Source organism: Mytilus californianus, unplaced genomic scaffold, assembly GCF_021869535.1.
Source record: "Mytilus californianus isolate M0D057914Y unplaced genomic scaffold, xbMytCali1.0.p SCAF_3, whole genome shotgun sequence".
Classification (NCBI taxonomy): Eukaryota; Metazoa; Mollusca; class Bivalvia; order Mytilida; family Mytilidae; genus Mytilus; species Mytilus californianus.
The window spans coordinates 20,709,249-20,724,772 of NW_026262679.1; the positions used below are offsets into that span (position 1 = coordinate 20,709,249).

Below are 15,524 nucleotides of genomic sequence, written 5' to 3' on the forward strand. Positions count from 1 at the left end.
ATTCAAGTAGGGTAAATTCCAATTATTTTCCATTTGTTCCTTTGGTTGATAAAGTCCAATGCTTGATTTTGACAGTTTTTATGGACTTCCCCTTTTTAAAATTCGGCATTTGGTATTTTTGTTTATACTTTTTTTTTCAATTAACAATCGTAATGTAGTTGGTATACAGCTCTCGGTTCATTCTCAGAGTCTCGGTGTATATTACTTACTACTTATATATTAATCAACCAATGATCTGCCATACATTGATGTATGTAAATACAATGGGATCTAACTAATGAGATTAAATAATGCAAGGGAAAACACACAAACAGTTTAAGATTCCACTTCTTTTATTCAAATCCATGACTTTCTGCATTTGGAATGCAAAAATGATAAACAAAAAATGCACAGCACCTTAAGTACAGAAATAGACTATCAACATATCAAACTTACAAACAATAACAAAAATTGCTGTGTAAAAAGTATACCTTACTATGAAATAGTTTTATAAGTCTCTCTTATAACAATTCAAAATAAATACAAATTCACATGATCACATATATAGTTTGCATTGGAGAGATTAACAGATAGTATGAAACATCTAATTACTAGTTGAAAACAAGCAGTTTGGACATTTACTAAAATATACGTCTTTAAAACTGTCAAAAATAAAAATACAAGTTTTCATCAAATTTGCTCTATTCTAGAGAATATGTTATTTTGAACAATTACATATTGTACCCCAGAATTTAATTTAAAATGTCCTTTCCCATACTTGTTGATGTAAATGTAGAAAACCTCTCAGGTCAAAGTTTAAAATTACAACTCGTGTTTCTTTAAACATTGGGTTTTTAAACATGAACATATCCTACATTTGTGTTAGCTTTAAACTTCTTTTTTTCACATACATCTTTTGTAATATTGCTATTTTGAAAATTTGCTCAATGTTTTATGTATGTATATAATATCATTACAAAACAATGCTAAAGAAAAGAATCACATATATGCTTGAAAGGTGGGATTTTGTCAATATATTATATTAGAATGAACATTTGCAGATAATTATAGACAAGACCTAACAAATAAATAGTTTTGGCAGTTTTACAGCCAAAAAAATATATATATCTGAAGAATTCTTGAGCTGTAATTATGATGAAATTGTATATTACATGTATATGATTATGGATTATGCTTAAGTGAATAGAATTATCCCATTATCACTTAAATCTTTGTATTATTACAGTTTGAATTTGCTATGGTTACATCCAAATAGTTGAATAGATAAGTGATGACTAAATTCAGCCTGTTATCATATATAAATAATTTATCATTCCAAACCATTTTCTCAAGAATTTAGGGTCACAAAAACTTCTTAAATCATATTTAAAAGTCATTATTTCTAAAAACAAACTTATTTTCCAAATTATTTTCATAATTATGAACGTGTTTGAATAAAAAGAAATTAAGAGCTCATTTTGAAAATGTGTGTCACAATTCAGTAAGAAATATCTAAATACAGTATAGTATATACTTAATCCTGTTCATAAGAACTGGAGCTTACTACATGTATTAAATGTTTCTTAAACACATGATCATCTTTACACTGTACATCTAATTCTACAAAGCATTTTATAACATTTAAAACATTTTTGATGAAAGGTTGTGATCTTTAAAAGAGATCATAAATTAGACATTATACAATAAGACTAAAAAAAGTTCAAGTCATGTAGATAATAAATGATCAATATTTGATATATACATTTTCTTCTTATGACAATATTCATGATAAATAATTGAAAACATTATCTTAAAAGAAATTACCACATAAAAAGTAGACAGTTCTTTAAATGAGCAATATATTCATAAAACCTAATTCAAGATATACAAATTTACAAAGTCAAAAAATATTTAAAAAAAAAGTAAAATAACAATGAATGGAATGGTACATTGAAATGTATACATGGTATTCTCTGAATGATACCAGTATCAACATGAGATTCCCTCCTGATCTGGGGAGCTTCAGGGGGGATACCAGAGATATCCGATGCCACAGAGAATTAATTTATTATCTGTATATCAAGACTAGTGGCTATTAACTACCAAAGTATTACCTTAACAAAAACTAATCTACCCCGGTACAATACAATATGTAAAATGTGAAGTTTATTCTTACTTCAAACAAAGACAGTTTGACATTACAATTTCTAAAGGCATTTTACAAACAGTGAAAATAGACTTTGAACATTTTGTAATTGTATACAATATTCTTTAAATACTTTTAACCAAACATTAAAATTCGAAATTTATCTGATTTTCTACACTGGAAGAGGACATGAGATAACAGCAATAAAGAGCTTATATGAACCTCATGTTATAATTTCACAGGAAGCCAATGTCAGAATCTCTTAATCACATTTTCTATCAAAGATTCTCCCGTTCATGCCATATCAGCCATGCAAAAAGATGACTTTCGTTAAAAAAAAATGTGAAAAATATTTATTCACATATGCCATCATGTAACATATAAAATATGTTGTCTAAAAAAAATCTTGTTACAGTATACATGTATTCAGAAATTTTGTGATGTTATTATCTACTGGATAAATGTGACAGGGTGAGGATTGCCTTAATAAATATTGAAACCACTGATCAACGGCCCTATTCCTGACCAGCAATTCCATAAAAAGTGATCAACTAATCTTCATTTACTGTGTGCATGTATTGTTCAACGCACATGACGAGGGTATCAATAAATGCATGCAATAATTTCAGAACTACATGTACATGATGTACAGTAATAATAATATCAAAACTTGATCCTGAACACAATTAAATGCTTAATAAAGTTATCTCTTCTTGCACTTAAGGCATAGGTGTAATTTTGGTGCACATCTTCATAAAAATCTTGACAAATGTATCCCTTTTGTGAAATCCTAGTGATGATTTTATTACATTTTTTTCTTCAATATTAATCTTGTAAACAATATATTCTTCATGATTAAACATGATAAATGGACATAAAAAAAGACCTGTTAAGAGATTAAAATGATAACACAAAAGTAAAACTTATTTTCCACCCTTTAACATGCTTAATGGGCCCCTAATTGCAGACTGGTGTGACATGATGTTGTACAAAATATCATTTTGTTACTATATTTAGAAAATAATGGTCACAGAAATTGTTCTTACTGTGGTATGAATTTAATTTGTACATACATACGTTGTATGAACATACATATAGAATTTGGCCAAAAATGTGAAAATAAGTTCTTCAAAAGTGAAGAAAAATTGTAAACCATACATCACAAACATGTAAAAGATATTTTAAAATATATGCCCTCATTAAACTAAGAACAAGACATTATCATGACTTTTTGGCCTGGTACATACATTCAAACAAATGCTAACATGGTTAATATATACTTTATAAAATAAAACAACTTAAAAAATATATACTTTCGTGTTCATTCTTATTTATTCATGATTGAATGTGTAAAAACTGAAGTTATTAAAATTCAAATAATGATAAAATAAATAAAGTTTGATTGCACGCTTTATTACATTAGGGTAACTTCATCAGTCTTAAACATTTGAACAGCTTATGCTATATAATCAAAGTTGTCTCCCTTGTACCATAAGTTATGATTATGAGGATGTTTAAAATAAAATTATTAATTTAAAAGAAAGTTTTCCTAATAAAATGTACATAGTGTATATATATAGTAATTTTAAATCTTTATTAAATTTTGGATAAATCCCAATAGGTATAATTAGTCTTGACATTGAAATAATAAACTGTATTTACTAAAAACTGATTGACAGTTGTCAATTTAATCATAATTAATTGTGTTCTAGTCTCAGATTGTATAATGAAATTAACTTATACTGCAAATTAAATTACATTTATTTGTTGAAGGCAATCTGTTCACATCCAGAGACAATTTGATTATTTTAATTAAATTAGTGCTTTGACATGCTCAGTGATCAAATCATGATATTTACACATAATGACATGGACTGACATAACTCTGAAAATCATAATAATATTTACTGACAGGACTCCCCCTAAAAAATGTCTGAAAAAAAAATATTTCTACAAGATTTGATATCTTAAATGACAAACAATAATATAAACTATCACAACAGCACTTTTAATCATAATTAAGTAATAACTGGCTTTAGATTAAAATCTGTCTTACTTAAGTCTTTGTAAAATATTACTTTTATATGAAGATGTGAAAATCTATGAATAAATGCGTCTATATATTCAATCACAACAAAGACAAGGACAGGGACAGTTTAACAATAAATAATGTTTAAGACCAAATAAAAAATATATGCACAAAAAACATGAAAAATGTACTAATAATGTTTATCAATGATGAAGACATTTTGATGATTTCATTGTTTTCATGTACAGTTGTAACAATTAAGATTATACTCATATTAACCAACCTACCAATGAATTACATAGTTGAAAAAGAGAATAAATATTGCTAGATTCTCACTTTAAACTCCAAAAGATAAACAACTACTTTATTTGTGTTTAATTACAAAGCTAAATAAATGGACAGTTTACTGTTTGATAATTTATATCCTTAGCTTTTATCATGTTTATACAAATATGTATTAGACTGATTAAGAAAAATAAAATGGTTTTCCCTGTAACAATATTTTTCATTTGGCCTTAATACATTTTTTTTGTACATGAACATGTAATAAACATGTAATAAACATTTAGTAATGCCTATAAGTTATAACAATTAAGAGAATGTACTACTTCTTGGTTTTCCTCTACCAAGATGAAATCCTATAGTACCATCTGGTCCTTTAGGTTGACGTACCACACCTTCCATGTCATGCATGCGTTTTGGTCCATTACTTTCATTTGATGCAAGAGGACTCTTTTCTTGTGCAGCTTTCAACATCCTACGACGGATCCATGGACTTGATGGACTACCCTCACCACCTGAGGAATAATCATTGTATTGTTTGCGACTAGTTTCTGGACTACTCCGAGGACTATGTCTAGGGCTCAAGTTTGGACTGTTATCTGCCAATGGAGATTTACCATGCTGAAACTTATTTCTTTGCATTCTTGGACTAGTCATTGGACTTGACCTAGGACTAGATCTTGGAGAATTACCTGGACTTAGTTTATTAACTTCTAAATGATTAGGGCTCAATGACTTTTGATGTGACTGACGACCACGTCCTGAATGTTCAACCTCTGAGCCACTACTGTAACAAGAAGAATCATTGTTTTTAGCAAGTTCATCAATTCGGTTTTTCTTTCGTCGTTCACGTCTTTTTTTCTGTTTTTTGGGATCTTCTTCATCATCTTCTTTTCCAGTATCATTACCTTGTCCATTCTGATCTTTTCTATCTTTCTTCTTTTGAGCAGAAAGGAGAACTACTCTCATCCCTTTCCTCCAGTCATCATTATTATTCAAACTTTCCACAGCTAATTTTGCATGTTCATGTTTTTCAAATTCTATTACCGCACATGTTGTTGTTCCTATTTCAGGATGTTTATTTGCATGCTTCTTCACATCTTGAGGAATTGTCTTTCCTGGACGAAGAATTCTAATCAATGAAACTTCTCCACACTTTGAAAAAACTTCTGCGACATTTTCAATAGTGGGATTTTCCATTGGTAGGTTTACAACTACAACAGACCTTGACGGTATTGTCTCATCATACTCTGGAAGAGGATCTTTTCTACGTACTTTTCTACCCTCTTCATTTACATCAAGCTTCTCAGAGAGTCTTAAGCTATATGCAACTACTCTGTAGTCTTTTGTTAATGATTTCATTTTTTTGAATGATGTAATAAGCTTAATGCTTACATACCCTTGTTTGTTTCTTCGAACATGTTTCAAAAGAAATGCATCTTTCAGAATATTTACATCTGAGAAGTAAAACTCAACTTGTTTTACGATTTTGTCACGTAGTTCATCGTCTGGTGGGATAAATTCTGGCTCAGGAGATTTCGAACGATCATTTTCATCCGACGCATTCCTACTGCCACTTTCTTCTTCACTCGTGTAGACACTGCTATTAGCTTCGTCGTCAACTTTTAACTGGTCCAGTCGAATGTTTTGAATAGACGATGTGACCACGTTTTCGTCACCGTTTTGAACATCTGGTGATGATGGAACAGTCTCCTCGCGAATTTCAGGGATAATTGAACTTACAGTGCAGTCACTCATCATGAAATCTAGCTTACTTCTCTTCGGGTGGCTATTTTATACTTCACAACTTAAGCCAAGGTGGTAAAACTGTAGGAAATCCCACAGAACTGCCGACCTCAGTTCCTAACTTCTAAAATATCCTAAAATGACGTCGGAGGAATCGGTTTCCGCTTCCGGTTTATAAAAATAAGGACTGTTTCAAAGTTTCCATTGGGACAGTTCCATTTCTTCACTATAAGTAAAAATGAAACAAATTACAATTTCAGTGATGTTGGTGATACTTGCTCTCAAAGTAGAAGTAATTAATTTTTAATAATAATGATGATGATAATGATAATACAAAAAATAAATTAATGATAACAATAATTTAAAAAAAAGAAAAAAAAGTTGATAAATGAGATCGCACTCTGGGCAGGAACATATATATTAGATATACTGTTCCCAGCTCTGGGTGGGTGGTCCTTCATTTCTGTATTCTTTAATTTTTTTTGTCATTCTTCTCTATTCTTTATGTTTTTTGGGAAATATTCTCTATTCTTTATATTTTAGCACCCCATTATTCTCTATTCTTCTTTATTCTGTATTTTTATTGTCCATTATTCTTCACGTTTTCCCCATTATTCTCGATTCTGTAAACCCCATTCACACCCTCACAGTGGCGTAGCTAGGCCATTTTTAAGTGTACGCCCGAACCTCATTGAGGGGTTTGAGGTCCAGGACAGAAGACCCGGTACTGAGGGGTCGAAAACCGTCGCCCTGGACGTTCACGCGTTATTGAGAAAGAGACCAATATCTGTCATTAAAAACACATCAATAGCAACATACTTGGTCGGTTAAGAACAAAACTTTACGACAAAGGAGATGATTTCAGCCTTCAATTGTGATCTTTTCTATGTAACAACATTCCAGCAGCACCTGCATATGGAGTATATACCTGCCAGTTGATAAGATATTCCAGAGTTTGCATTTCCTATCATTATTTTCTTGATAGATAGTTGCTGCTTACAAGGAAGCTACTAAACCAAGAGTTCCAAGTGATGAAGTAGAAATCATCCTTTCGAAAATTTTACGGTCAACATAACAAGTAGGCTAATGACGAAGGATATGTCTCAATGGTTGATATTACCACAATACCGTGTGATCTACAGAATTAGACTTATCACGGGGTTTGCACACGTGAAGCAGAATTTGCTTACCCTTCCGGAGCACCTGAGATCACCCCCAGTTTTTGGTGGGGTCCGTGTTGTTAAGTCTTATATTTCTATATGTTGTGTTTTGTATACTGTTGTTTGCCTTTTCGTAGTTTTTCGTTTTTTGCCATGGTATTGTCAGTTTGTTTTCAACTGATGAGATTGAATATCCCTTTGGTATCTTTTGCGTCTCTTTTAGAGTCTAATTTGTTTTGTTTTTTTAAGTTAAATTTATTTATTGTATTGATTTGGAATATAATGGTAATTTATTTAAGAGAAAAATGCCCAAACCAGCTGCTTAAAAATATAATTAAAAGCAATCTAATTAAAATTTATATCTATATTAACTCGCATGCTCGTATCTTATGAGTATAACGATATCAGAGATATATATTTTAATTAGATTGGTTTAAAAGGAGATGTGGGGTAAATAATCAATCGACAAAAATCAAAACTTTATAGAGATAGTAAAAAAGCAAGTCTCCAATAGAAAGTTGTCGTTCTATTATTTTTTTTTTACCTTATCTAGTTAACTCATCTTTTTACACTCAAATTTCGTTAACGGACACAGGTCCTAATAAATTTTCATAGATGGGCAGGTGTAACTTTAAAATAGATATTGAACTGTAGCATAAAAATGCAAGCCACATCGTATCTCAGCAGATAATGAATTGCTTTAAACAATAGTAAACTGAGTAGAAATCACAGTAGATTCAGACTTTGACAGAAAATAAAAAAATATATAATATAAAATATGAAAACAACACGTTAACTATTATTAATGTCATGCGTTCGAGGCGCTTTTCTGGGTTTACCTTTATCAGGAACGCTTAAAGCCGAATATATTAAAGCAGAGGATTTTTAAGAACCGAAACAGTTACAGCTACGTATGTATATGAACTGAAAGTATATAAAAAATAATATGATACCATTTGATTAAAACGTATTTTTCGTCACTTTGTCTTTTATCTCCAAGTACAAGTCATTGAAGAAAAAATTACAAGGCTCGTGTGCTTTTAATCAGTTCTTATAATTTATTTGGGTTCAAATATTTTTTTCTTCAAAATTTATTTGCACGCCCGGGCGTTTTGACGTTAACGTAGCTACGCGCATGTCTCATAAATTGGGTGAATTGTAGGGAAAGTTAACGTCCAAATTATACCCTACTCTTTTCTTTTCAATGCCACTGATCATAAGGTAGCAATCCTTATGAACAAAGGTTACACTTCTAAAAGGAGAAATGGGGAATGGCCTTTTTCAGTAGCATATGTAACATATTTCAATTTATATTAATTTACTTTTGTATATGTATATATATATATGTGTGTGTGTGTGTGTTATCATACTGACGACCCCAAAGTCAGTGAACTTAATACACCTTAAATTTGCTCTGTGAGAAGTACACGGAGGATGCACCCTTAAGAATCAAAACAATCTGATGCATAGATAATTGTTTTGATGACAATTATCTATGCAATCAGCAGTACCCTCCCCAAACAAATAATGAATTAGATATAATTATTCTTTTAAATGGAGCCTGAAACAATGACATTCGGCATCAAACGTAACAGTGTTTTGTCGGGCCCTCAAAATGGATTGGACCCATGATGGTGTCTGGGTGAGACATTAACATTTAAGTTCTCCACCAAGCATGGCAGATAGGGAAACTATATTTGGAATACATATTATTTTTGGAGGTTTTTTCCCCCCGCTTTTGGGCCGTTGTCAATTTTAAAAGGCGTTTCTACCTCCCGTCACCTCTAAATACCAGTACAATTCCATTTACAATTGACATTTGTAGCTTTTATTTTGATCTGACAATAGTTAATACAAAAGGCTCTGTCGTAAGAATGAAATAACACACATAAAAAATAAAACTATCGTGTCAGTGAAATAATCTTGACTCACTTGCTAGAAGGATCTCTGTACTACGATGAATATTCGAGATCGAATAATTAATATTTTCTCAAGGTCTTCGCTTGTTGTTTTTGTTTTAAATTTTAATCGTCTTTTTCTACAGATTTATAAGATTAAATTTGTTTTTTGAAATGTGCTTACCTGCAGTCACAAGAATTATTAGAACCTTGACATTGCACGTATATAGTCTCCGGGCATAATCAGTCATAAAGTTGTTTTTCTTGTTTGTTTATATGCATAAAATCTTTCTGTTTAATATTTTATGAAGGTGGCGTCACAAATAAACCACATTAGAAACACGGACCTAATTATTATTTATAATTATCGGTTATTTTAAATATCAGGTTTTGAGTCATCAGAGCGAAAGTGTAAAACTTGGACTGGACTGGAACGGGAGGGACTGCCGGGTCACTTACCTGGACTAGATACATATACAATAGGGCTCATATTTGAAAGAAACATGCACGTTAACTGCAAATGCATGGTAATTAAATCACTATGCATTTAGTCTTCAGGTCAGTGAAATCCATCAATTCAGTTCATCAGACAGGACGAAGATTCCAACCCAATGCAGCCAAGACACGGTTTATCATTTTATCACCACCGGCGAGATCGTAATAATCAAATAAAACATAATTATGTACTAGTATATGAACAAATTCGTGGCAGATGTATATTATCCATATTATTCTTACATACACAGTCATGAGGTTATTCTATTATAAACTCAGTGTCATGTGTTCCGGTTTCTGGGGTAGACAAGGCCATGTATCATAAACTGTCATGTGTTCCGGTTTCTGGGGTAGACAAGGCCATGTATTATAAACTGTCATGTGTTTACGGTTTCTGGGGTAGACAAGGCCATGTATTATCTGCATTTATTGCTGTACCCTCCAGCACTAAAGTGCATGATGCATCTATCATTATTTAAAGTTGTGAATATGTATTTAATGTCTCGATCGCTCATTTTTTCTGAATTGTAGAATTTGTGTCGACATCATCTGTTTGCTACTACGGAATTAACACTGCAGCGCAGAAATCCACGCACTTCTAATTATCTGCATGTGGTTCACATTTTGCTAACACTTACTGTTCCAAATTGTTTCCCCTTGAAGTGTCTCACATTGTATAAAATTAATGGATTAAGTTAAATCGTTTTTGGATAAGAATAGAAGATGTGGGGTGTACGCGTTAATCGGACAGCAAAGTTTTTAACCATCGACAAAAATAACACAAACACATTTGAAGGGCAACATACATCTTAAACAATAGACATGAGTTTATAAATATGTAAAGCTCTAATTCGTCCCGAGTCTTTTATGAAAAGTTATTAATAAATTTAACAGAAACTATAAAAAAAAATCTACCACTAACACTTAATTCTCAAAATAACGAGAAAAATATTAAGATATGCCATATGATAATTACTGACCAGGTTCTTAACATGGACAGGCACATGTAAACATGACTGGGCTAAACTAAATTTGTAATATCTCAACCCTCCCCCTTTTTCAATATATCGATTTATTGATTGATAGTTGGTTGCTTAGCTTTCCAGTGGCAAATATTTCATGCATGTTTAGGACGAATTCAATGTATCGACAAAACGTACACCCATGTTACTTATTTATTCTTTGTCTAAACTTATAATTTGTTTTTAATTTAACACTGTTACCTAGATTATATGTCTTTATTGGTACAAACATTGTTTTGGTTTTTCAATAAACTGAAGAAAAACTAAAAATGTATTTATATATATACAATTATGAACACCTATGGTCCTATATATATATATATATATATATATATTGTACCGATACTAATATGTTGGCATTGCATAAGGCTGTGCTTTTCTCAGACTGTTGATGGCGTGTTTATACTTAATCCATTGGAGATGTAATGATTGACATTTTAATTAGGGAAAACATGGTTTATACGTTGAAATTGGCATTAATCTAGCTTTCAGTAACTGCATGCATGTATACTATTGGATCGGTAGTTTGTGTTTTTGTCTTTTTATTGGCTGTTTTTTTGTGATTTACAGTTTGATCTTATGTACATATTGTGTGGTTAAACCACTGTCTAAGTTAAGAAGGAAGTTTGAGTATAAAAATGCTTTCCCCCGCCAAATTCTTTGTTTGCCTGTCCATGTCAGGAGCCTGTATAAATCAGCGATTGTCGTTGGTTGCTGTCTGCCATATTTGTTTTTAGTTTATAGTTCATAAATTTTGCCGTTCAATTTCTTTTTTTCAATTGTAACAAATTTTGTCATGCAGGGGTCTTTTGTAGCTTACTTTATTGTATAGTTTTGTTCATTGTTAAAGGCAGTGCGGTGAACAATAGTCTACAGTCATTTAGTTTCTGGTGAATAGTCGTCTTATTCAGTGGCAATCAAACTACGCTTCCTTATTATCTCACCTGGCCCAAAGGGCCAATTAGCTTTTCTCATCACTTAGCGTCCGTCGTCCGTCGTCGTCTGTTAACTTTTACAAAAACGTTCTCCTCTGAAACTACTGGGCCAAATTTAACCAAACTTGGCCACAATCATCATTGGGGTATCTAGTTTAAAAATTGTGTCCGATGACCCCGCTTACCAACCAAGATGGCCGACATGGCTAAACATAGAACATAGGGGTAAAATGCAAGTTTTGTCTATTATTTTGAAAACCGTTATAAATAGAGAAAATCTGGCTGGAGCAGAAATGTTTAGAATGCTGAGCTCTACCAATTGTCCATATACGTAAAAACTGACAGACGACTTCTTATAGCAGTTATTGCCCTTAAATGACAAATTTTTTATCCTGAAAACTATAACAGATAGAGAGAAACTTTACATTGCAAAAATAATCACCAAGACAAGATCTACAAATAAGTCCACATTGTTAAAATCGTCAGTCGATCCCTATTAGAGTTATTGCCCTTTGATGACGATTTTTACCAATTTTTTGCGTTTTTGCCTTATATCTTAAAATTTATAATAGATAGATAAAAACTTAAATAAGCAAAAATGATCAGCAAGACAATATCTACAATTAAGACACTTAGAGGAAATCTTCTGACGACTCCTTATTGGAGTTATTGCCCTTTAATGACGATTTTGTTTTTGCGTTTTGCCTTATATGATAAAAAATTATAATAGATAAATATACACTTTAAATCACCAAAAAAGTCAAGATCTACTAACAAGGCAAATTTTCCGATATAGTTAGTAGACTGTCACTTTTTATAGGAGTGATTGCTCTTAAATGAGGGATTTTTGTTACCCTCTTTTGTGTTTTAAGCAAAAACTAAAGAAGATAGAGCGAACCTAAACAGACTAAATGATCAGCAATACAAGATCAACAAAACAGATTTGTCATGAATTCTATTCTCGTCTACAATGCTGGAGAGTGTCCTTTGTTGAATATGCACATAGACCAAGGTGAGCGACACAGGATATCTAGAGCCTCTAATTTTAGTATAAATATTATCAAGTAATTAATTGGCACTGATTGATCATTTCTTTGTCAGTGCCAGGATCTCAAGACTAACCGTCGGGCAACTTTTAACTCGTTCGATTTGTTTATGTAATATCTATAGAAAATTGTGCCATACCTAACATGAGTTATGTCAATGATCTGTCGCGAAATTTTACTGCAGTTTGTATCAATCGGTATGACTATATTCTCACGAGTACATATTTGCGAAATATAACGACTGTCCACAACAGACCGCTAGGACTGAAATTGATCGATTGAGGGTATATTGCCATTAATGACTTCAAAGTCAAAACGGTTTTATTTAAAGTTGACGTGCATAAATTACAAATAACATAAGCTTTGAAGGTTTTTTTAATCGACCACACAAAATAGTACAGTACATTTAAAACAAAAAATACACATTACATAAAGACAATAAAAACATACAATATTTTGTGTTTTTTACAGCTAAGGTTACTAATGCATGTCAATATACAAATAGGGATATGTATGATTAGACAACTATCCAACAGAGTCCAAGTGACGGGATCGATGAACTATAGGTCACCGTCTCAGACTAATCTCAGTCAAGGATTTGTATAGTATACAGTTTACCGGCGGTGAGTTTTGGTAAAACAAATAACTCCGCAGATATAGATTTCCCGGCTTTTTACCCCACTGATACAGATAGGTGACTGATAGGCGACAATGATATTATAGTATTCATCCTTGTAGGCGATTAACAATATGTAAAACTGATTATTCTCAAAAAATATTTTCCGACGAAAAGATTTTCTTGGAACTTTTTGTCTTGTAGGGAGAAGGGAAGCATGCACTGCTTATGTAAAGGAAATTTTGTCCCATAAAATAATGTCCCCCGAGACAAAAAAAAGTCATGATTGTTGATTATTATATTTTGTCCTTGTCTAGGAAATGATATCCAGAGTAGAACAATTTTCCATATAATTTTTTTTTTCATTTGAAATTTTGTCCATATTGTGACGTCACAATATTTCATAGTTTGATAGTAATGACATTTTGTATCGTTAAAGGTTAAAGAATACCCATAGTTATATTTTGCCTAAGCCTGGCATCCAGTCACCCAATATCCTTTTCGCGTGAACAAAACACCGAAAAAAATCTAGGAAATACCAGAACGAGCACTCAGATTTATTTACGACGACTACAAACATCCTACTTAAACAGTACAAAGGTATAGCTGATATACCACGACCGAAAACAACAATGTATGGTAAGAAAAGCTTTGGTTGCTTGAAGACTATGGAATTTATTTCTTCTGGGTTGTTTATATAAAATTGTACCTGTAGCTCATGCAAATAATGACATCCATTGCTGTCCCACAAATAAACGTTTAAGCCCGCGTGAGTTTCATTTATCTTTTTCTTCCTTTTTTGATTTTAAAACTTGATATATATAATAGTTTGCTGTCTTTATCTATCACTTATGAGCTATAGTGGTGCTAAAGCGTCAGTAAACTATGCTTTTCTTGCTTACATTCATATATTTGAGCTTCTCCTAGTGGCAATAATTTTTGCATGTGTGGTTTGTATTGTTATATGTTATATTTGCATTGCTTGTATGTGTTTCATGTGAATATGTTGTCAGTCTGTTCTTTATACTTCACGTACTTTGTCTGTATTGATATTCATACCTGCCACTATCATATCTTGAAATACCGTATAATACCTCCAGATATCCGAGCTTTCCCGTCTGTGGATCATTTCAAGTCGACACGCCATTCAAGCTGCCAGCGTGTCGATACTACTCCACAACTAATTCATACCATCTTACGTTTTAACTGTGCATATATACAGACTTCACTTATTTTAACTGTACAACTGTACATACTTGGAAGTGTTTAGCTGTTCATAGCGCTGGAGTTTCCACACTCAAAACGTGAGTCCACACCTCGCGTGACGGAAACAGGGGCGTTTCTAGGATATTTGAAAGAGGTGGTGTAGAATAAAATCTTTGGCCGAGCGGAGCGAGGCGAAAATATTTTTTGACTTTTTTTTGCTAAAAAACATAAAATAATTGTGAAATGCACTAATGAAACGTTCCTGACTTGGACCATGTATATTTTATAGTTAAAGTGTCAGGGTCTAACATTTTTTATGCCGAATTCTCTCCATTAATTGCCTATGGTATATTTAAATGATTGGATGGATCTTAACCGCAGTAGACCAATAACGAGAAATTCCAAATTCTAGTGTATAAGGCGTTACTTAACATTTCAATAGTCCTAGGCCAGGATTTTATGAACGGGAGGCGTAATTACGGTTGCCCTGGAAGAGGGTCCATGGGGAAGCTCAGAAGCTCCTGGATTTCAACAATTTAGCATCAAATTATGAAGTAGCCAGACTGATAAATATCTTTCTATTTTAGATTAAGTTCTGGTTTCGTTGAACGACACACATGATACAAGACAAACAAACACTGAAGTATAAAGTTCTTTCGTTCTAAATATTGTAGGCTTTAATGTGGAATACATGGTTGAACATGAAACATTGACGTCATTGTACTACAGTATTAAATGAAAGCAATCATGTTACTGCCTAGTTCCGATAGGTGGTATATGGAACCAATCTAATTAAAATATAGAACTCGGATTTCGTTATATGTAGTATAACGAAATCCGAGTTCTATATTTTAATTAGATTGTATATGGAACATAAATAAATATGGTGCTTGAACTTCATAGCAAAATGTAGGTCAATGTCACTTAGTTACTCACTAATGGATATTGAAACAATATGATACTA

General features: G+C 32.1%; 1 protein-coding gene across 1 annotated transcript; it reads right to left on the minus strand.

Moving 5' to 3' along the window:
* Positions 1-314: 314 nt before the first annotated feature.
* On the minus strand, positions 315-6,363 carry LOC127734100 (la-related protein 6-like). Its single transcript, XM_052243729.1, has one exon. The coding sequence runs from the start codon at positions 6,195-6,197 to the stop codon at positions 4,746-4,748; it is 1,452 nt and encodes a 483-aa protein (XP_052099689.1). The 5' UTR covers positions 6,198-6,363; the 3' UTR covers positions 315-4,745.
* Positions 6,364-15,524: the final 9,161 nt, after the last annotated feature.